Source organism: Oryzias latipes, chromosome 13, assembly GCF_053564925.1.
Source record: "Oryzias latipes strain Hd-rR chromosome 13, Olatipes_Hd-rR_3.1".
In the NCBI taxonomy this organism is placed as follows: Eukaryota; Metazoa; Chordata; class Actinopteri; order Beloniformes; family Adrianichthyidae; genus Oryzias; species Oryzias latipes.
The window spans coordinates 7,575,312-7,595,978 of record NC_136249.1 but is presented as its reverse complement, the minus strand read 5'-3'; the positions used below and the strand labels follow the sequence as shown (position 1 = coordinate 7,595,978).

The 20,667-nt window shown below is 42.2% G+C and overlaps 1 protein-coding gene across 5 annotated transcripts; it reads right to left on the bottom strand.

The window, feature by feature from the left end:
* Positions 1 to 592: 592 nt before the first annotated feature.
* On the bottom strand, positions 593 to 20,421 carry LOC101174937 (von Willebrand factor A domain-containing protein 5A). 5 transcript variants are annotated; one of them, XM_020708464.3, is made up of 20 exons: positions 20,233 to 20,421; positions 20,079 to 20,139; positions 16,197 to 16,399; positions 15,892 to 16,114; positions 14,742 to 14,908; positions 14,546 to 14,660; positions 10,868 to 11,040; positions 10,702 to 10,790; positions 10,483 to 10,627; positions 8,984 to 9,063; positions 5,453 to 5,567; positions 5,209 to 5,367; positions 4,991 to 5,106; positions 3,580 to 3,800; positions 3,400 to 3,465; positions 3,171 to 3,236; positions 1,678 to 1,737; positions 1,364 to 1,503; positions 1,103 to 1,226; positions 593 to 995 (listed from the first exon to the last, which is right to left on the bottom strand). In XM_020708464.3, exons 2-20 carry the CDS (start codon positions 20,119 to 20,121, stop codon positions 916 to 918), a joined length of 2,385 nt encoding a protein of 794 aa, XP_020564123.1. In that variant the 5' UTR covers positions 20,122 to 20,139; positions 20,233 to 20,421; the 3' UTR covers positions 593 to 915. The 5 variants fall into 5 exon arrangements, with proteins under 5 accessions (XP_020564123.1, XP_078785649.1, XP_020564121.1 ...); XM_078929523.1 differs by having other exon boundaries at positions 20,249 to 20,349; XM_020708462.3 differs by lacking the exons at positions 20,079 to 20,139; positions 20,233 to 20,421 and adding an exon at positions 16,518 to 16,704.
* Positions 20,422 to 20,667: the final 246 nt, after the last annotated feature.

Here is a 20,667-nt window from a genome sequence, read left to right as displayed (position 1 = left end):
TTAGCTGCATTTAACATTTCATGATGTTTAACTGTTTACTTTTGAGGAAAAGAACTACAGATTTACAGAAAATGTATTCATTTTAGACTGTGGATTTAAGGGCTTTTTATGTTCCTGAAATGTTTGTTTCTTTCACTCTGAAATAAATATTGAAAGGTGTATTCTGCGGTGGGTAAACGTTTTGGCTTGTGGGTCACAAAAGGTTTTAAAATTAGACAGAGGGGCCAGTCCAGGCGCAGAGGCGTGGAGCGTTTTGGCTATCCACCCTAGAAGAAAGCAATGACATGGAACCTGGATGAAAATGTGCTCTAATTTGGATTGAAAATGAACAAATGTATTTTAAAACAGAACAGTTTGGAGTTTCTAATGGCAGAAATGTGGCCTTTGGCCTCATTTTAGTGCAGCAACAAGTTGATGTCCTTCAGGGAAAAACCTCAAACACTGCGTTCATGTGGTGTTGGAATGATTGGAAAAATGACTGACTCATAAAACACACATGAATGTCAAAAAGATTTCCCACCGCCTCCTGAAAGCAGAATAACTTTCTGCATCTAAAAGACAAATTCATTTGCAGCAGGGGAGACTGAAATTCGTAAGGATTATCAACTTCATTTATTCCAGATTTGCAGAACAGATGAAATAGTTTAATCCCAGTCCCTGAGCCGTAGTTTGCCCACCACTGGTGTATACACAAGTACATGTCTATTTTACACATTTCAGTTGATCATTTAAAAACACAGTGAAGCAAATAGTTACTTTTATTGTAGAGTAATTTAGCTGCCAGCTCAGTAACTTTTTTTTCTTTTAAAAACATGTTCCAAACGGTTTTATTTTAGAAAAGCATCTTAACAAACAAACTCCTGCAGATTTTAACACAGGAACATAAACCTGAAAAAAACAACCTCAGTGAACACATCACAGCCCCAGAGTGTCTGTCTGCACGTTGCAACACAAAAGTGCATTTCCAGCGGCCACACAATCGGACATGGAAGCCACTGTGGGGGGGTGGGGGGGTGGGGGGGGACACAAAAAGACATGAAATTTGACAGAGCAGAACTTTTACCAAAACAGCCGAGCAAACGCTGCTTCTTCTGCGTCATACCTTTCTGCGTTTTCAGCCATGACACGGCTTTCACTGCAATAAGCTCCCATTCTTTCTTTGCCTCCACCTTAGAGCTATGGAGCCAAATCAGAGCCAGAACGGTCGCCCACGCTGCTTTACTGACCTGAAGAATCAGAAAAGGCAGAAGCTTCACATAAACCAGCTGAGATGAGACTAACACTGACAGCATCATTTTCTAATGCCATATTTGTGCTTAACTGCACTTAACTTGTTATTATTAAATGCAGATGTGTCACAAACCTTTGTGGGTTTGGCTTTTTTCACTTCTTCTCTGCTTTTTCCCAGAATAATAGCCAGAGCTGGATCAAGCAGCCAGCGGCCACAGGCCTCCTGCAGGGAAACCAGCTGCAGCAGTGGATCCTCATACCGGGGCTTGGAGTCTGCATTCAGTTCAAATGAAAAAAACAAACAAACAAACGTAATGCAGAGACGTGCCGTCGTGTTTAAACGTGAATGAATTAAGACTCATAAGAGAGCAGAGGTGTAGCCAGATCAAAACAAGTCAAGAGGATGCCTCATGAAAGGTGTGCTCCCCCGTCAAATGCACAGCCTACCGTTGCTCTGCGGTGAGGGACGTCCAGCACTTTTAAGGCTGGAAGCAGGTAGTCTGCAAGCTAACGGCAACAAAAGATATATTTCAAAAAAAGAGAATCAGCATCATTTCACTTTTAGAGGCTATTAACAACACCAGCTTACACAGGAAATGTGCCGAGGGATCAGAGAGTCAGCTCTGTGATTCGCTCATGTTTGGGATAAGAAGACAGCGCTCACTTTTAAACCAGGTGAGACCAGAAATGAAGTGATTATGACCCTTGTGCTATCTTGTGGGGTCCAGATGACCCCATTGCCAACGTTGGCAGTGGGGTCATCTGGACCCCACAAGATAGCACAAGGGGTAATGCAAGTATAGATGTGCTGCATATACTTTTACTATTTGAAATAAATCATTAAAGGATTTGGTGACTGATTAAAACTAATCAATAAAGCAAGAAACAACATGCTGATTTTAATCATTGACATAAAAATAAAAATTCATCCAAAACAGATTCCTCAGGTCTTCCTTTTTCCTCAGTTTAACAAACGACACCAATTAATTGACACGTTTTAATGTTCTTCAAGTTCCTGTTATCCTCTGTATTTGTTGAAGGAGCAACAGAAATGTCAAAGGATCTGATAAGTTTGGAAAACGTACGAGTCGGATTTAAAAGGTGGATAAATGTTGGACTGATTCATTGGCATTCTTACCAATAAAATCTAAGTTAAAACGTTTTGATTGTTGTCCAAATACAAAGGCATTCATTATCAAATTTTTTTTTTTTTAAAAAGATTAATAAAAAATTTGAATTCTTTTTTTTTAAACTGGTGTACATGAGTTTTATAAGTTCTGTCTTAATAGAACTTAATGAAACAAAAAAATTAACAAGTAAATTAAAAATTGTAAAATGTCGACATAAAGTATTTTTTACTGCTTAGAAATGTTTAAAACAAATTTAAATGTAGCAAAGAATTATATTTTGTTTTAATTTGTTTTTTTTTCAGTCTAAAAAAGCAAGTTACGACAGTTAGTCCACAGTGCCCCCTAGAGGTCAAATGAGTCATTACAACCTAAAAGGTCTTGAGGTTTTCTCATTGCCAAAATTCAGAACAAAAATAAAAGATGTATTCCAATTAAAGGGGTTCACATATGGAACGACCTGAAACTATCAGCTCAGGAAACTAAACCATCAATCACATAGAAAAGATGTCTACAGAAATACAACTAATGACTTTGTTGTTGTGCTAAACTGGTGTAGAAAAGTAAATAAGATGAGTACATAGTGGTACATACACACAACATGTGTACATAGTTGTAGATGTACCTTTTGCTCTTTTGTTAAATGTGTAGCAATGCATGCAATGGGTGCAGAAATACATTCTGCTACCTTTAATTTCCCTGCGTAAGATCTATTGCATTGTTTTTAATGTATATTTTCTTGTGGAATTTTTTAAAGTTGGGTCTTACAGAAAGTTGAGGTGTAAATATCTCCAGTATCAGGACTTCACTTACCACACTTTTTCAATGAAAGGCTTTTTTTGGGCCTTTTTTTTAGAGATGAGTAAATCCTCCTGAAAACTGTTAAGAGAAGGAACAATTCAAATCTCATTTGTAAAGAAAAAGCAACAAAAAAACTCACAACTGAACTAACACAGTGTGATTATTCCAAATGATCAGTTTGCTTGAATTCTGACAACTATCTTTTGAAGTACAAGAAATGAGTTTGGCTGTGAGCGCATACCGTTATTACCGCCAAAAAGATCATCGTCATCATCTCCAAAGAAGAACAAAGAACCTTTTAAAACCACTTTGTGAAGAAACAGAAGAAGAGACAAATATTAAAGCACTCAAAGAATGTCAGAAAAGACACAAAAAAACGAAAGTACTTTCACCGACTGATAAATTAAGACGGGTCACTCACGGTCTGCATGAAGTTCTTGGGTAATTAGTGGGCCTTTTATTATTCTGTTATTGCTTTTGTCCACAGCGATGAAGGCCGTGAAGGCACTGCTCACTCCAGACTCTACACTAACCTCCACCAGCTTTTTCTTCACCCCTTCACTCTGCTCGCCTTCACAGCCTCTTTCCTCCATCTCCAGCCGGCGAATCAGAGTCAACGCAGCCAGATGGTGCACTGTGAGGCTGCAGAAAGAGGAAAACACCCCTGAACAATGGCTATTCTTCATAAAGAAAACATCAAAAACTAGCCTTTCTTAAGTTACAAGTTTGTATAACCGAGAAAACCTTTTAACCCACCACCATTTTATAAAAAAGCCTCAAAATGTTGCCAGGCAAACTGTTTTGTTTATAGGCATTTTACTTACATTCCAAAGTCACCAAAAACAGAAGTCCATCCATGTACATTTCATATATCTGTAGATTTACATGGGAAGAACTAAATGAATGTGTGCTTTTCTGATGTCATCTTTTTTGTGGGTTAGTAGTGTCTCTAATACATTTGTAAGCCAGTCCATAACTGAATGAGGTATAAATCAATAATTCAAAGACGCGTCCTCGCCAGAACACACCCTTTGACAGCAGGTTGACACTTTGCAGTGAAATTGTATGGATGAGCAGAGATTTCCTGAAAATTTCTGCAAGTCCGTTTTGTGCGTAAATGAGAGACTTTAAAAGGATTTATGTTTTTGAAAGACTATTTTACTGAGAATCAACAACAGAGTATTAGAAAGAATATTCCTAGATCATCTCATAAAAGCAGCAGAAAGCCTGGTTTCCTCTTTGGTTTCTATTTCTTTTTTCTATTTTAAGTTTTATTCATATATCATTTTATGTTTTATTATGTTGGGGAGGGTCGGGAGGGTTGAGGGAATTCTGTTTATTTAACCGCTTCATTTTTAATCGTTTTAAGTCTGTAAAGCATCTATAATCCTACTTTTGTAGGAAAAGGGCTTTATAAATAAATCTTGATGTGGTTTCATCAGATGATGGAACATTAGAGGATGGGGAGTCAAGAGTCTGGTAGCCCTTGTGCTATCTTGTAGGGTCCAGATGACCCCACTCCCAACGTTAACGTGCCTTAGAGGCACGTTAACGTTGGGAGTGGGGTCATCTGGACCCTACAAGATAGCACAAGGGTCATAGTAACTTAATTTCTGGTCTCAGCGAGCTCTGGCAGCAAGACAGGTGCACTGAACAAGCCGATACCCGTCTTGTGGGGGTCCAGATGACCCCCACAGGATAGCACAAGGGGGTATTAAAGCACCACCACGCTGTTCTCATGGCTGTGTGACAGCTAAACAACCGCTAAACAACACTTAACTATTGGAGATCATGAGGTGACAGCAGGTTCAAAGATGTCCAGGGGGTTTCACCTGTCTGTGCAGGAACCCATGGGTGCAGGCTTGAGGCTGAGGAACAGTTGGTTTTGACAGGAATGACCTGCAATGCTGTACTTCACAGTCAAAGAGCCCTCTCCTGTCTTTGAGCTCTAGGAAGGCAGGAAAAACAAAGACTCAGCGTTTAGACCAAACGCTTGATCATAAAATGCCTTTCCAAATGTTACTTGGAAGTGACAAACTGATGCTCCTACCTGACCTGTGAGCTGAGCAAATACCACAGAGCGCTGTCCCTGGAAAATGTTTTGGATGGTTGGAGAGAGGACTTTGGCGGTCACTCCTGCGGGTAAATCCCACGTGAGAGAAATGTCCTCCACAGACGGCTGCAGAGCAAGCCGCAGAGACTGCATCGCCTGACAGACAGAAGGGAGGATTGCAATATCAGATATCAGTGATTGCTTGTCTAAAAACAAAAAGTAAAGAAACATCAATTCTTACTTTTAGTTGCATCCTGTCATTGTCTGTGATGAACTGGGCATGACCTCCTCCCTCCTTAGCCATCCCATTGACGAGAGCAGAGCTGGCTCCTGGACCAATCCCGAAAGAGAAACACCTAGAAATTAAAACAAATTTAAAAAATGTTTGCCTCTTTATAAAACAGGTCCTGAAGATCTGGGGGGGGGGGGGGGGGGGATTCCAGAAAGCAGGTTATGCTAGCTCCCACGGTAAGTTTGAGGCTAGGGAAGTTGAAGTTGATAACCTCAGCTTTCGGTTCCAGAAATGGAGGTATGTTTCAGGGTAGGTCAAGTTGCCATGGCAACTCATGCTCTAAACATAACCTGGTCTGGAGCAGGTTTAGTTGAAGGTTAGTTTGTTTACAGAGAAGTGAAGCAGCATGGCGTGTCCATTTGAAGATAATTTAGTGGATGAAGAAGCTCAGATAATACTTTTACCACCGTGAGAGGATGATAAGGCCACATATGGATGTTGGAAAGAGAAACTTTTTTACTTTGATCTAACTTAATTATTTGCTTCAGTTAAGAGAAATCTTTTTTTTTTTTAGTTAAGTCAGCTTAAAAATAACATAGTTATCAGACAGTTATTTTACTTTCATTCAAAATAATGCAATAAGTAGGTGTAACTTTGGTGCTGCTGTTAGATCGGCATTGCAAGGGATTGTGGGATACCATTCCCTTTGCCTGTCCGGACGGATTTGGGTTTAAGTGTGGCTTTTTGACCAAATGTGTTTAGCTGTTTAGTTGTTTTACTGTGTTTTATCGAGTTATTTGTCCTGTTATGTTTAATTCTTTCTGCACCATGAGTGAGAAGGAGGGAGAGGACCATGAGTTTATATAGTACCCCAAGTGCTTAATCAAGTTGCAAGAAATGAAGTTAATGTTACAATCATAGTAACCAAATACTGGATATATATTGTTAATCCACACTGTATCATTTATTTTAATGTTATAAAACAAAGAAAATTTAGACATATTTGTATAGAGAGATCAAGAAGTACAAGAAATTAAGATGTAAAAACATTTAATTGAATTGGAGTAAAGTGACATTTAGTTAGATAAATATGTATATTTGAGTTGTATAAACACTAATTAAGTTTTATAGATGTAAGAAATTAGGTTGAACAAATTAAACTCAATTATTTGTTACCAATAATTTTTATATATATATATATATATATATATATATATATATATATATATATATATATATATATATATATATATATATATATATATATATATATATATATATATATATATATATATATATATATATATATATATATCTTTGCCCTCTCATTCTCTACCACCTTCGGAGGTGTTTCTCATTTTGACCTTGGGGTGTCCAGTTCATATTCTGCACACATGTTCCTGTATATTATTCCAGCCACTTAATTGTGGCGCTCCATGTATGCTTCACCTGCCAGCATATTACACCCTGCAGTTATGTGCTGGATTGTTTCAGGCGCCTCTTTGCACAAACCTACACCTTGGGTCTTGTCTGGTGTGGTAGTTCTGAGCGTCTACTGCTCTGGTGCTCAGGGCTTGTTCCTGAGCTGCCAGGATGAGCGCTTCAGTGCTGTCCTGTAGGCCAGCCCTTTCTAGCCATTGGTAGGACTTCTTGATATCAGCCACTTCAGTTATGGTCCGGTGGTACATCCCATGCAGGGGTTTGTCCTCCCATGAGGATCTGTCCTCCAGCACTGTATCCTCTGCTTTCCATTGCCTGAGACATTCACTGAGCACACTGTCAGTTGGGGCCTTGAGATTGATGTACTCATACATCTTGGATGTTTCATCCTGGATAGTGGCTTCTACGCTCACTAGTCCTCAGCCTCCTTCCTTGCGGCTAGCATACAGTCTCAGAGTGCTGGATTTGGGATGGAACCCTCCATGCATGGTGAGGAGCTTTTGTGTTTTAACATCCGTGGTCTGTATCTCTTCCTTTGGCCATCTTATTATTCCTGCAGGGTATCTGATAACTGGCAGTGCATAGCTGTTTATTGCCTGGGTCTTATTTTTGCCATTGAGCTGGCTTCTCATGACTTGCCATACTCGTTGGAGGTATTTAGCTGTTGCAGCTTTCCTTGTTGCCTGCTCCAGGTTGCCATTTGCCTGCGGAATTCCAAGGTACTTGTAACTGTCCTCAATGTCTGCTATTGTTCCTTCTGCGAGTGAGACCCCTCCTGTGTGGACTACCTTGCCTCTCTTTGTCACCATCCGGCTGCATTTCTCGAGCCCACATGACATCCCAATGTCAGTACTGTAGATCCTGGTGGTGTGGATCAGGGAGTCAATGTCACGCTCGCTCTTAGCGTATAGCTTGATGTCATCCATGTAGAGGAGGTGACTGATGTTGGCCCCATTTCTGAGTCGGTATCCATAGCCAGTCTTGTTGATTATTTGGCTAAGGGGGTTCAGACCTATGCAGAACAGCAGTGGGGACAGAGCATCACCTTGGTATATCCCACATTTGATGGACACTTGTGCAAGTGGCTTCCCATTGCCTTCAAGGGTGGTTTTCCACAGCTTCATTGAGTTTCCTATGAAGGCTCTTAGAGTCCTGTTGATGTTTTACAGCTCCATGCATTCAGTGATCCATGTGTGTGGCATTGAGTCATAGGCCTTCTTGTAATCAATCCAGGCTGTGCACAGGTTGGTGTGTCGTGACTTGCAGTCTTGAGCGACTGTTCTGTCGACCAGGAGTTGGTGTTTGGCTCTTCTAGAGTCTTTACCAATGCCCTTCTGTGTGTTGCTCATGAATTGATCCATATGCCTATTTATCTTGGTTGCAATGATGCCAGACATGAGCTTCCATGTTGTGGAGAGACAGGTTATTGGCCGGTAGTTGGATGGGACTGCACCCTTTTATATATATATATATATATATATATATATATATATATATATATATATATATATATATATATATATATATATATATATATATATATATATGTGTGTGTGTGTGTGTGTGTGTGTGTGGGTGTGTGGTGTGTGTGTGTGTGTGTGTGTGTGTGTGTGTGTGTGTGTGTGTGTGTGTGTGTGTGTGTGTGTGTGTAAATATATGCGTCACAATGAAAATGGAAATGAGATAGAAACTCGTGCGTTTACTTTGTTCGTTCTTTACTCCAAGCAGAAACTCTTTCTTTTGCTGATGATGCAGCCGTATTACTTTTTTGATGGACGTATAATCTTCATACGCCGTCATGAAAATCTCAGACTCCGTCTCACTGAAGTATAGCGCTTTCTTTTTTTCTCCACGTGTTTCCATGGTGACTCTGGAAATTGGCGATCTATTGAGAATGTCTTTATGTACCTGCTGTGCACGTGCATTAACCCAGGGTTACCAAGTCGAGCGTAATTACGCTAACTCATATCCAGTCTTTTGGAACCGACATACCCAGAGTAAGCAAGTTCAGGCGGATTTCAGCCAGAGTTCAGGCTTAAAGTCAGGGTAGTTTAAACATGCTTACGGAATACCCCCTGGTCTGAGTTTCTGAGCTCTCACCTGTAAGAAGCACAGTTCTCCTTCACCAGATCCAGAATCTCCTTAGTGTTGCTCACCTCGCCGTCAGTGAAGACAAACAACTAAGGAGTGCAGAGATGGATTTGACAATGTGAGCTGATAAGACACAGCAAGAGACGCAGTAAATGTATCTGTGATTCACAGCTGAATCCTGTTTCTGTGTTATGTGTGCTGTGATTATTAAAGACAACAACAGAACCAAAACAAGCCGACCTCTGCAAATGATATTGATACCTGTTAAAAGGTAAAATCCTCTTGATAGTTGAGCTTATTTATGATCAACCAAGTTTTTTTTTGGGGTTTTCAACTTTTAATTGCAGCTCATCCTATAGTTTTCATGAGCAGATGAGGTTTGTGATCAGGCTTGTTTGTAGTGTTTTGCTTAGTTCTTAAATAAATTAGAACAAAGTTCCCCCTTTTTCTTTTCCATCGAATGAAAGATGCATATTTTTCAATTTTCAAAACTTCCCTGTGACTTTTTGTTTCTAAATTTGAAATCCTATGAGATTTTTTAACAAGTATAGTCACATTACTACGGAGCCCGTGAACTGACATGGGTAAAAAAAACGCCAATTCGTTCCCACGAAAAAAAAGGTGACAAAAGGTGACGAAGTGACCTTTTCCACACCCAATATTTTCAACCGGAAACAAACCTAAATGCTTCCGGTTGCATCTTCATTGTAAATAAGATTTCTGTTTTAAGGCATTTGTCATGCCATTGCCTCATTGATGTTTCCATTGACTATAGCGAGATGATTGCTACTCTGGGCGGCTGGTTGCCGCCGGAGCGGCATAGCGAGCTCTGGCGGCGGAGCTCCTTTGCTTTCCACGCCGGCATCCGGACAGCTGGATGACAGACAGAGAGCCGCTGCAGGATGGGGAAGCAGCAAGATCGGGCCTCCTAAATCCTATGATATTTTGCTTATTTTAAATCAAGAAAATAATAAAAAGATTCCCTAGTTTGATTCCTGTTTTTACTTTCCCCTCTTGAAATAATGCGGGTCACAGAGACACGGATGTAGTGGCAGAAAGAGGCTTTTGCGGCAGGACGGAGTGCGTACCGGTATGTGAATGAACCAAGACAATGGAGACGTCATTACCGATGCTTTTTTTAAAATAAATAAATTTGATCTCTAAACATTCTCCGTGTCTTCCGTGCAATGTGATGAGACACACACAGACAGAAATGTGAAGGTATCTGCTGTAAGAATTGCTCACATCCCTGTTTATGAAGGACTTATTATGTAGATTATTATTTTGTGGGAAGGAATGAATTACTTTTTTACCCGTGTCAGGTCACGGGCTCCGTATATTACAATACTAACCAGGATATATATCCTTAATCTCATAAATTTAAATTGAGGGATTGCAGAGGATGCTAGAATGTAAGAAAAAGCACTAAAGCTGTGATTAACTTCACATTTCTTGATGATGAAATACAGATCATACAGTATATGTGTGTGTATGTATAAATGTATTACTTGTCTAGGTTGACCACGGATGCAGCTTTGTCTGTAAATATGCTGGAGAGGCTCCAGGATGTCAGTTCCTCCAAGATCAGCCGACATTTCCTCGACTTTTTTCAGAGCCTGTTTCATGGTCTTCTGGCTGTACCTCAGGCTTTTCCTGTTATGGAAAGTGTACGTGCATACAAACAACACACTACAACCAAAGTACAAACTTTGTTTGATTTAGCTTACTGGAAGAGGTGTTCAAAACGGTCACCAAAACTGTAAATGTTGAAATAGCAGCCCATTGGTAAACTCTTCAAGAGGAGCAGGAGAGTTTCCTTAAGAGAGGAAACAGGAAATACGTGACGTCAGGTCATTCAAGAGAAAAGGGCAGATTTTCTGCATGAATGTCTACCTTGGCACTGTCGATGCGAGTTCGATGATGGATGTCAGCCATAGGAAAATCCATGCTGCCTGATCGATCCAGTAAGAACACAAACTCTCCACAGGAAGACGAGGAAGACTGCACCGACTCAGGAAAGTTAGGGTAGAAGCTCGCCATCACCACTGGATCACCCATCAGTGTTCCTAACGAACAGGAGAAAAACATATGAATTAATGTTATGTCAAGTCAGAAAAACAAGTAAAAAGCAAGAATATTTTGAAATAGAAAAACTTGACACTCGGAATCCAAAACAAATTGCATCCAGCCAAAACTCCCAGAATCCCTTTAACATATTTAAAGGGCTTATATTGTGCTTTTTTTAAGCCTTTTATAGTAAACTATATCCATATATATGGTCATATATTACCTTTGGGAAAACGCAAGAACAATTTTTTTATTAAATATTAGTTATGCAAGTAATTACGACTCAATCCCGGAGGCTCCGCCTTTCGCTTCGTGCGGGTGCCGCATATTACATGACATCATTCTAGAATCAGCCTCGGCAGTGCGTCTGCCTTTCTCCCACGAAACCAAACAATATCCAAACTTTTGCAAACGTGGATGTTCATGTTGTGCACGTAAAAGGAAAGCATTTGGCTGATCACCGCTAGCTTCACGGAGAAAGTGGGAGTGTGTGTTAGCCTGATGGCGGTGCTGGCAGCACAGACTCTTCCTGGAAGGGGCAGTTCCTCACTTTGTGATGTCACAATGTGAGAACCTGCTCGTTTTTGTGAATTGTGAGCTGGTTGTCAGAGTGCAGGTTTTTAGAGGAATACTCAGAAATGTGTGAATGGATCAAAATACCATATTGGGTTTGTTTTTAGTGCGGAATGAACATTGCAACACACTTAACAAGTCAAGGATTTAATTTTGCATCATATACATTGAGGTCAATAAGTATTTGATCACCCTGTGATTTGGCAGGTTCTCCCACTTAGAAAACATGGAGGGGTCAAATAAGTATTTGATCACTTGATTCTCAGATAGATTTCTAACCAGCAAAGACCTGCTGTTCTGCTTTTAAATAGTCCAACTCCACTCTGCTCATGATTCTAAATTAGTGGCACCTGTTTGAGGTTGTTAGCTTACATAAAGGCACCTGTGCCCCCCACAATCAGTCAGAAATCTAACTACCAACATGGGCAAAACCAAAGAGCTGTCAAAAGACACAAGAGACAAAATTGTAGACCTTCACAAACCTGGAAGTGGCTACGGGGCAATTGCCAAGCAGCTTGGTGAGAAAAGAACAACCGTTGGAGCAACTGTCAGAAAATGGAAGAGGATAATGATGACTGTCAATGTCCCTTGGACTGGGGCCCCTCGCAAGATCTCACCTCGTGGGGTATCGATGATGCTAAGGAAGGTGAAGAATCAGCCCAGGACTACACGGGAGGAGCTGGTCAATGACCTGAAGAGAGCTGGGACCACCGTTTCCAATATTTACTGCAAGTAATACATTAAAACGTCATTGTTTAAAATCATGTATCGCACGGAAGGTTCCCTGCTGAAGTCAGCCCATGTCAAGGCCCGTCTGAAGTTTGCCAATGACCATCTTGATGATCTAGAGGAGTCATGGGAGAAAGTCTTGTGGTCAGATGAGACCAAAATAGAACTTTTTGGTCTTAACTCCATTCGGCGTGTTTGGAGGAGGAAGAAGGAGGAGCATCATCCCAAGAACACCATACCTACAGTGAAGCACGGGGGTGGAAGCATCATGCTCTGGGGGTGATTTTCTGCACAGGGGACAGGACGACTGCACTGTTTAAGGAGAGGATGAACGGGGCTCTGTATTGTGAGATATTGTGAAAAACCTCCTGACTTCAGTCAGAGCTTTGAAGATGGGTCGTTGCTGGGTCTTTCAGCATGAGAATTACCCGAAGCACTCAGCCAAGAAAACCAAGGCGTTGCTCCGTAAGAAGCATATCAAGCTTCTGGAGTGGCCTAGCCAGTCTCCAGACCTAAATCCAATAGATAATCTTTGGAGGGAGCTGAAACTCCATGTTGCTCAGTGACAGATCTAGATAAGATCTGTATGGAGGAGTGGGCCAAAATCCCTGCTGCAGTGTGTAGAAACCTAGTGAAGAACTACATGAACCGTTTGACCTCTGTAATTGTTAACAAAGGTTTCTGTACCAAATATTAAAGTTGTTTAAATCAAGTGATCAAATACTTATTTGTCACAGTAATATACAAATAAATTGTTATAAATAATTGTACAACGTGATTTCTGAATGTTTCTCCAGGTTCTGTCTCTCAATGTGGAAATGCACCTATGATGAAAATTTTAGACCCCTCCATGTTTTCTAAGTGGGAGAACTTGCTAAATCACAGGGTGATCAAATACTTATTGACCTCACTGTAGGCCCTATATGTCCATAAAAGGAATAATCTGTGTTTTCACTGTTTCTAAGAACATTATCAGCTTCTTCAAAGGTGTCAAAAAGTCTACGGCTGAAATAGGGCTGTGACGATAACCCCATCACCGCGGAGATGACCTCATCACCGCACTTTTTTTACGCACTTTTTTTTTTACTTTTTGCATATGGTGCGTGTTTGGAACTATAATAAACACATTAAGCGCATTCATCTTTGCTTATAATTTACTTTTCTGCTAGTCCTTTGTTCAGACTTTCCTTCTTTCTTTCAGACTGTTGTCTCCTTTTCTCCCACCGTGCGCGCTCTCACTGTCTGACTCTGCGCTGCACGTGGCACGCGGCTCCCTTTACAGTTACACAAACAGGCGCGCGCTTTCAGAAGCACACATCTTTATTCTACAACAGAAGTTTCCGTCTCGCAAGGAAATACGACAAATTTACTGCTTTCTAATTGTTAATTTTCATTGTATTCATTTCCATCACAAGCTGCGTGCGTTCATAAGAGCGCGACACGGCTGCCAACAATTTTGTGTTGGGGGGGGGGGGGGGGGGGGGGTATTACTGTCCTCCTTCACTCCGTAACACCAAACATGAACGCGCGCTGTTAGATTTCCATGAAAATCACTACATGTTTTGTTTGGGAACTATTTTTGCAGCGTAACGTTACGTTTCTGTATAAACAAAGGCGGAGCCTCCTGCCCCGCGTTCTTCATGGGTGTTAGGCTTCACGGCTACCGGAAGTGTCTGCAGTCTGCTTATTACTGGGCAATACATAATATTCTGAGAAGATGTCTGTACCAGAGAGCACAGGTGAAACTTGCGTGCAGCTCCAGAGCGGCCTGCTGCAGAAGAATCAACCCCCCCCCCCCCCAACACACGGGTGCGCTCCTTCCTACTATTCCTACACAAGACGCTTCGCGCTCACACACAGTCAATCTACAACACCTATAGTTAGTTCACCAGTTAGATGTGTAGTTGTTAGTTGTTATTGTTGTTTGTTAATAAAGACTAGTATGTTGTAATTGTATTTATTTTCGATGCGGCCGCCGGGGGATTTTGTGTTTTTTCTTTGGGGGGGGGGGGGCTGCGGTTAACCGCGACACTGCGCCCCCTGGTGGTTCATCACCGCGGTGAGGAAAAATTCGACACCGTCACAGCTCTAAGAAATGAAAGAATATTCACTATTTCTTTTAGAATGAAGCTTGTTGATCAATATACACAAGTGATGAAATGGTGTATTTATTCTAACAGAAGTTTGTGAACTTGAACTCACCAGGCTGAGCAGAGTCCTGTCCTGCCTCCACCACAGCAGAGGGCTGGTGAGCATCTTTGTAATAAATCAGCAGCTCTACATCTCTGTCAAACTTGTGTCCTGCAGCCAGCTTCACCTGCACACCAACAACACAAAGATGACGAAACCTTTGTATCTTCTTTTCAGCAACAACTACTTCTCACAGCTGTTTACTTACAGCAGCCTCTGTGTGATCAGTGTTCAGGTAGTGAAGAGGCTCCAGAGAACAGCTGGACTCTACTTTGGAAACTGGACGAGGAGAGGACACTCGTGAAGAAAAGGACAGACTGTAGGGAATCTCAGAGGCTGGAACTGAGCTCACCGGGACTCCAGGACCTTCACTACCTGCAAACACGGTGAGAGACCAGGAGGCATCAAAAACACGAGTATGTTAGGTAGAAAAGGGGAACGCTTTAGTGCCTCACTCAAGTTTTGTATTTAAATCCAACATGATATGGCTAAAAAGGTTATAATTTGAACATCTGGGTTTTTTTAAACATTTCATTACTCTGTGTTTTTCTTTATTCTTCTTCTGGACGGTGGGGGGGGCTCTATGTCTGGTCCTCATTTAATGCTCTCAGTCATTTCTGATGGTAATGTCTCCCATTTCTCCCACACCCAGGGGTTTTACATAACATTTGTCACACATACACAGACTCTATTAAGAGGTTCAGATTCATAAGTAAAACTGTAAACATGTGTTGTTTTTATGAGGTTTCTTGGGCCAAGTTTGGGAAATCTTAAGAACTATGAGAAAATGACCTCAAGGTCATTGTTGTTTGATGATAAATCTAACTTGTGTCAACAACAGAGCTTCCACCGCAGTTCAACAGAAAATAATAGTGTTAATGAACGTGAAAGAAAATAGTACAAATTGTGAGATACTGGCTTTTACAACCCCAAGAAGTGTTACGTTTTAGACGTAAAAAATAGAACATCAAAGAAAGTAAAATAGCTTAACTGAAAAATCTTCTTTGACTATACATGTATATTATAGGGGTGTGACAATTCATCTTAACAACGATTTGATTCATATCATAACTTGTGGTTGATGATTCATAGTTGATATTGGTTTATTTTAAACAATACAATTCACCGACCTAAAATGGATCCACAACATCTTTAGCCAAAACTTCAACCAACTTCATAAAAAATAAACACAACCTGCATAAGCTTACCTACCATCAAAGTGTAGCATTTAAGTTACAAAATAACACATTTTAAATCAAGTATCATGTTCATCTATAGAATGAGTCTTATATAAAGGGTTTTAATAATTCAGATTGTTTGAATATTTATTTGAACAACAAATCTTGAGGTTTTCATACCTTGAGGTTGGTAGCGAGGGTTGAGCACAGCAGGCAGACAGAACCTCAGCGCCCCATCAGCCTCCACAGCCAGCTCAATGACATACTGCAGCCTGATGGAGGCGCTCTCCCCTGGAGGCAGACTGCCCACACTCAGAGAGAAGATATCAGGATTCTGCTCACTCTCCTCCAACAGGAAGGCCTGCTGCCCTGAGCTCAGTGCATCGTCATACTCCTCACGAGCCTGCAGCAAACGTCAAACATGTCAGTGATGTTCACTGATCTGCAGCTGCTTTACAGAGACGGAAGCTTTCTGTCCACATCACCTGCTGCTTCTCCTTCAGCTCAGCTACAATGTGTGTCTGTCCAATGTCAGCACTGAAATGACACACAGCAGCATCTCCAGGCAGAGGGAAGACAAAAAGCGCCTCTATGGGTTTGTCCTCCTTGTTCTGGTAGTTCAGAGTGGAGATGACTGTAGCCACATGGTCCTTCACCTGCAGCTCCACCTCCACGCTCTTCAGAGGAACTGAGAAAAAAAAACACACAATTCTGGTTAAGTAAGTCCTCCATCCATCTTCTTACACTCATCCAGGACCGGGTCGCGGGGGCAGCAGTCTAAGGAAAGATGCCCAGACTTCCCTCACCCCGCCCACTTCCTCCAGCTCCTCTCCTCCCTGAAGCGTTCCCAGGCCAGCCAAGAGACAACGTATCTCCAGTATGTTCTGGGTTTTCCTCCTCCCAGTGGGACATGCCCGGAACACCTCCCCATGGAGGCGTCCAGGAGGCATCCGGAATAGACACCTGATCCACTTCAACTGGTTCCTCTGGATTTGGAGGAGCAGCGGTCCTACTCCGAGATCTCTCCAGATGACCCAGCTCCTCCTTCTATCTAGCGCCCAGCCACCCTATGGAGGAAGCTCATTTCAGCTGCTTGTATTCGGGAACTCATTCGGGACCCCATAGCTCATGACCATAGGTGAGTATCGAAACAAAGATCCACCGGTAAATTGAGAGCTTTCCTTTTTGGCTTAGCTCTCTCTTCACCATAACGGACCAGTACAGCTACCGCATAACAGCGGATGCCGCGCCGATCCACCTGTCGATCTCACGCTGCGATCTTTCCTCACCTGTGAACAAGATCTAAAAGTATTTAATTAAGCTCCTCAACCTGGGGCAGGAGCACTCCACCCCCTAGTCCCCAGTCGAAGTCAACAGCTCCTCACCTGCTCAGAAAACGCGGCCTGCAAAACCACTGCTTTCCCCTCCTGAAGTGCTGGATGCTTTGCCACAATCTCTTCTAGGCCAACCAACAGTCCTTATCCATGGCCTCCCCAAACTCCTCCCAGAACCCAGTTTTTGCCTCTGCAACACTCCGGGCTGCAGTTTGCTTAGACAGCGGCCCATCAGCGGCCTCTGGAGTCCAACAAGCCAGCCAGGCCCGGTAAACTCCTTTATCAGCTTGACAGCATCCCTTACTTCCGGTGTCTATCACTGAGTTTTGGGATTACCACTGCAACAAGCACCAGAGACCTAGTGACCACAGCTCTGAACAACGGCAGAGACATCAGAGGCGGAAAGCATGGTCCACCCGGACTCAATGTCCCCAGCCTCCCTCGGTACCTGTTTGAAACTTTGTGGGAGTTGAAAGCTTCTCTGATGGGGAGCTCACCCAGATGTTCCCAGCAGAAATTCACAGCACATTTGGATCTGTCACGTCTTTCCGCCCTCCTCCAGTGAATCCAACTCGCCATCACAATCATTGAGCAGCTCTGCCACTCTCTTTACCCAAAGGTCCAAGACACACGTCCGAATACGACTACAAACAACCACAAAGTCGATCATCGGTCTCATGCCTTGGGTGTCCTGATGCCACAGGTACTGATGGAAACTCTTATGACTTGTATGCTGTTGACAGAAAACCCGTATTTGTGCTTTACCCACCTCCCACCACTGGCTAACAGAAACAAACTCAGATCTTCTACATCTCCAAAGCTCCCAAAAAAACTCAAATTTCTCACAAAAAAACTCTAACAAGGTGTAATTCTAGTGTTATCATATGATGATCACTAAATGCAACCGGATAAATGGAAACCCCATAAACCCTGTTTCTAAAGCTGTCTGTGATATAAAATCTGTCCAGTCTAGCGAGGCTCAATTTCCCACCCACATTCCTGGCCCATGTGTATTGTCTGGTTTGGGGATTATTAAGCCGCCACACGTCAACCAAAGAAGAGTCAGAAACAATCTTTGATAAAACCGATGATGACTGGAAATGAGGTTCTGCACCTGTCCTATCTAAAGTAAAATCCAATGTGCAGTTCCAGTCACCGCCCATCACTATAACGTCCCCTGGATCACAGTTTTTCAAAAAATCCTCTAAAGTGAGGAAAAAAGGGATTCTGTGAGCACCTTCTGCAGGTGCATAAAAGTTAATCAAACAAAAATTAAACCCGTTCAGTTCAACCCTCACAGCGAGGAACCTGCCCGCGGCCACCTCACTGACGGATAAGATATTAAGACTCAGCCTAGGTGAAAAAAGAACCGCCACCCCAGCAGAGAGGACTGTACCATGAGAAAAGAAAGACTGACCCCTCCACCACAGAGCCTATTCTGCTTCAGTCAGTACATCACTATGTGTCTCCTGTAAAAACAAAACATCCAAAGCCTTATCTTCAAAAACATCTTTAATAATCGCCCTCTTTTCCGTATCCCTCCCACCATTAATATTTAAAGAGGCTGCCTTAACTGTAAACATGGAGTGAAGGAGGAAAATCATCCACACACACAGAGTCATAACTACTTCAACGTTTCAATCTTTTTCTTCATTTTCAACCTTCTGGAGCTTTTACCCTTCAAAGCCTTCAACTGTTTACGAACGGTAGTGACATGTTTCTTCAACCTAAACCGTTTCTTCTCGTCAAGTGTATTAAAGTCAACCAATTTCTGTAAAGTTAGTGACGTCAGAATGAATTTTTCTAAATCTGGAAAATAATCAGCCACTTTAACCGGTCTACCAAATGAATCTTCTAGGAAGTGATTGATTTCCTCAAGTGAATAAATGTCATCGGATGATATCTGGGACTCTGTCAGAGAGACACAGTCAGAGTCTGAATCCAGCTCCATGTCTGTGGTGACAGGAGGAGGAATCACAGCAGAAAAATCATCAGTAACAGCAGACTGTCCATCTGCACACTCAACCCCTTCACCAGTCACCCCTGTGCCCATTTGATCACCACTAGAATGGTCAGAAATACCGCCAACATTCTCCACACTGACACTCACACCACCTTCAGACTCCTCCTGAAGCTCTGAGGCAGGAGCAACAGCGTTGTCTCTAACATTAACCTCACTATTGCTGCTCTGAGCAGCTCCAGAGCTGCAACCTTCACCAGGATCTGTAGCAGTTAGAAGGGGCAGGGTCCCCCCACACCCACCGAGTCAGCAGCGGCGAGCCCCTGCTCCACCTGAGCGGCCGGAGCGGCCTCATCAGGCCGCCCGTCAGCCGCCCTGTGAGGGCAGGCGGCGCGCTTATGCCCAGCGTTCCCGCACTCAAAGCACTTCAGGCTACCCGTGCTTCACGCGGAAGGACACGTCCAGAGTCTGAGCAGAAGAGCTCAGAAACATGAAAACACCTGTCTGCGGAAGGACTGAACATGCTTCAGCTTCTCACCCCTGCATCCTAAACCCACACGACGGAAACCGCTGGCAAACTTTCCAAAACGCTGCAGCTCTTTCTCCAGAGCTTCGGTGGGGATGAACGGGGGAAACCCCGAAACGATGACCCGAGTCGACGGCACCGGGAACGGGGACACCTATAGGAACTCCCCGCCCACAGTGACGTCACACGCTATAAAATCAGACACTAAAAGCTCCTCCGTCAGAAAAACAATCAGTCCTTTGTTCATTCGAGAAGCATCAGTGATGTTAGCGTGACCAAAGAAAGACAGACAGACAGACAGTTCAGTCATTTTAAGCTCTGGACATGACAGACAGACAGACATTTTTCCCTCAATTTAACAATTTGTGGCCAATAATTAGGTTTTTTTAGCACACACATTTGGATTTTGTGAGTTACTATTTTCAATTATTACTACTAATTTGTCCCACAAAGTTCTTAGTATTAAGAATGTTCAGGGCTCCATGGTAACGACAAAACTTTAACAACACAATTTAAAAAACCAGCAGAGAAAAAGTCAATTCTGTACCTTTTTGTCTTTCACAGGACACCAGACCGAAGAGACATTCCATCCTGTCAATCTGTTAATACTTGCGGCACAAAGTAGATCACAAAAACAAGTAAAATAAAAATAAACTAAATCTTGAATGGAAAAGAAAAGGACAATACCGCCGGCGTTTTACGTGTTTATACAGTTACATTTAGGTTATTGTTCCCGCTATTACTATCTGGTTCCTCCTTCTTTCTCCCTTTCTAACGTAAATGCGTGAATATTAGATTGAAATGTTGTTTTAAAGCGCCTCTGCCCTTTAAACGACTGTCTGTTATGGTGACAGAACAACGGGGTTTTGTTTATGTTGAAACTTGTTACCGGAAAGTGACGATAAAGACGCACCTCTTTGGTCGCTTGTTTTGTTCACAGGGATGCACGGGAGGGGCGGGGCTTTCCTCTGAGTTGACCTAAGTCACAGCAGTTACTGATTTGCATTCTTTTAGTCTCTTTCTGTTTTCCGCTTCATAAAATAATAAACTTAAACCAAATAGTATTTGAATACAAAGAAAAGTATTGGTTAAAAAATAACTAAAAATAAAATTGTTACCAGTTTTTGATTTAATCT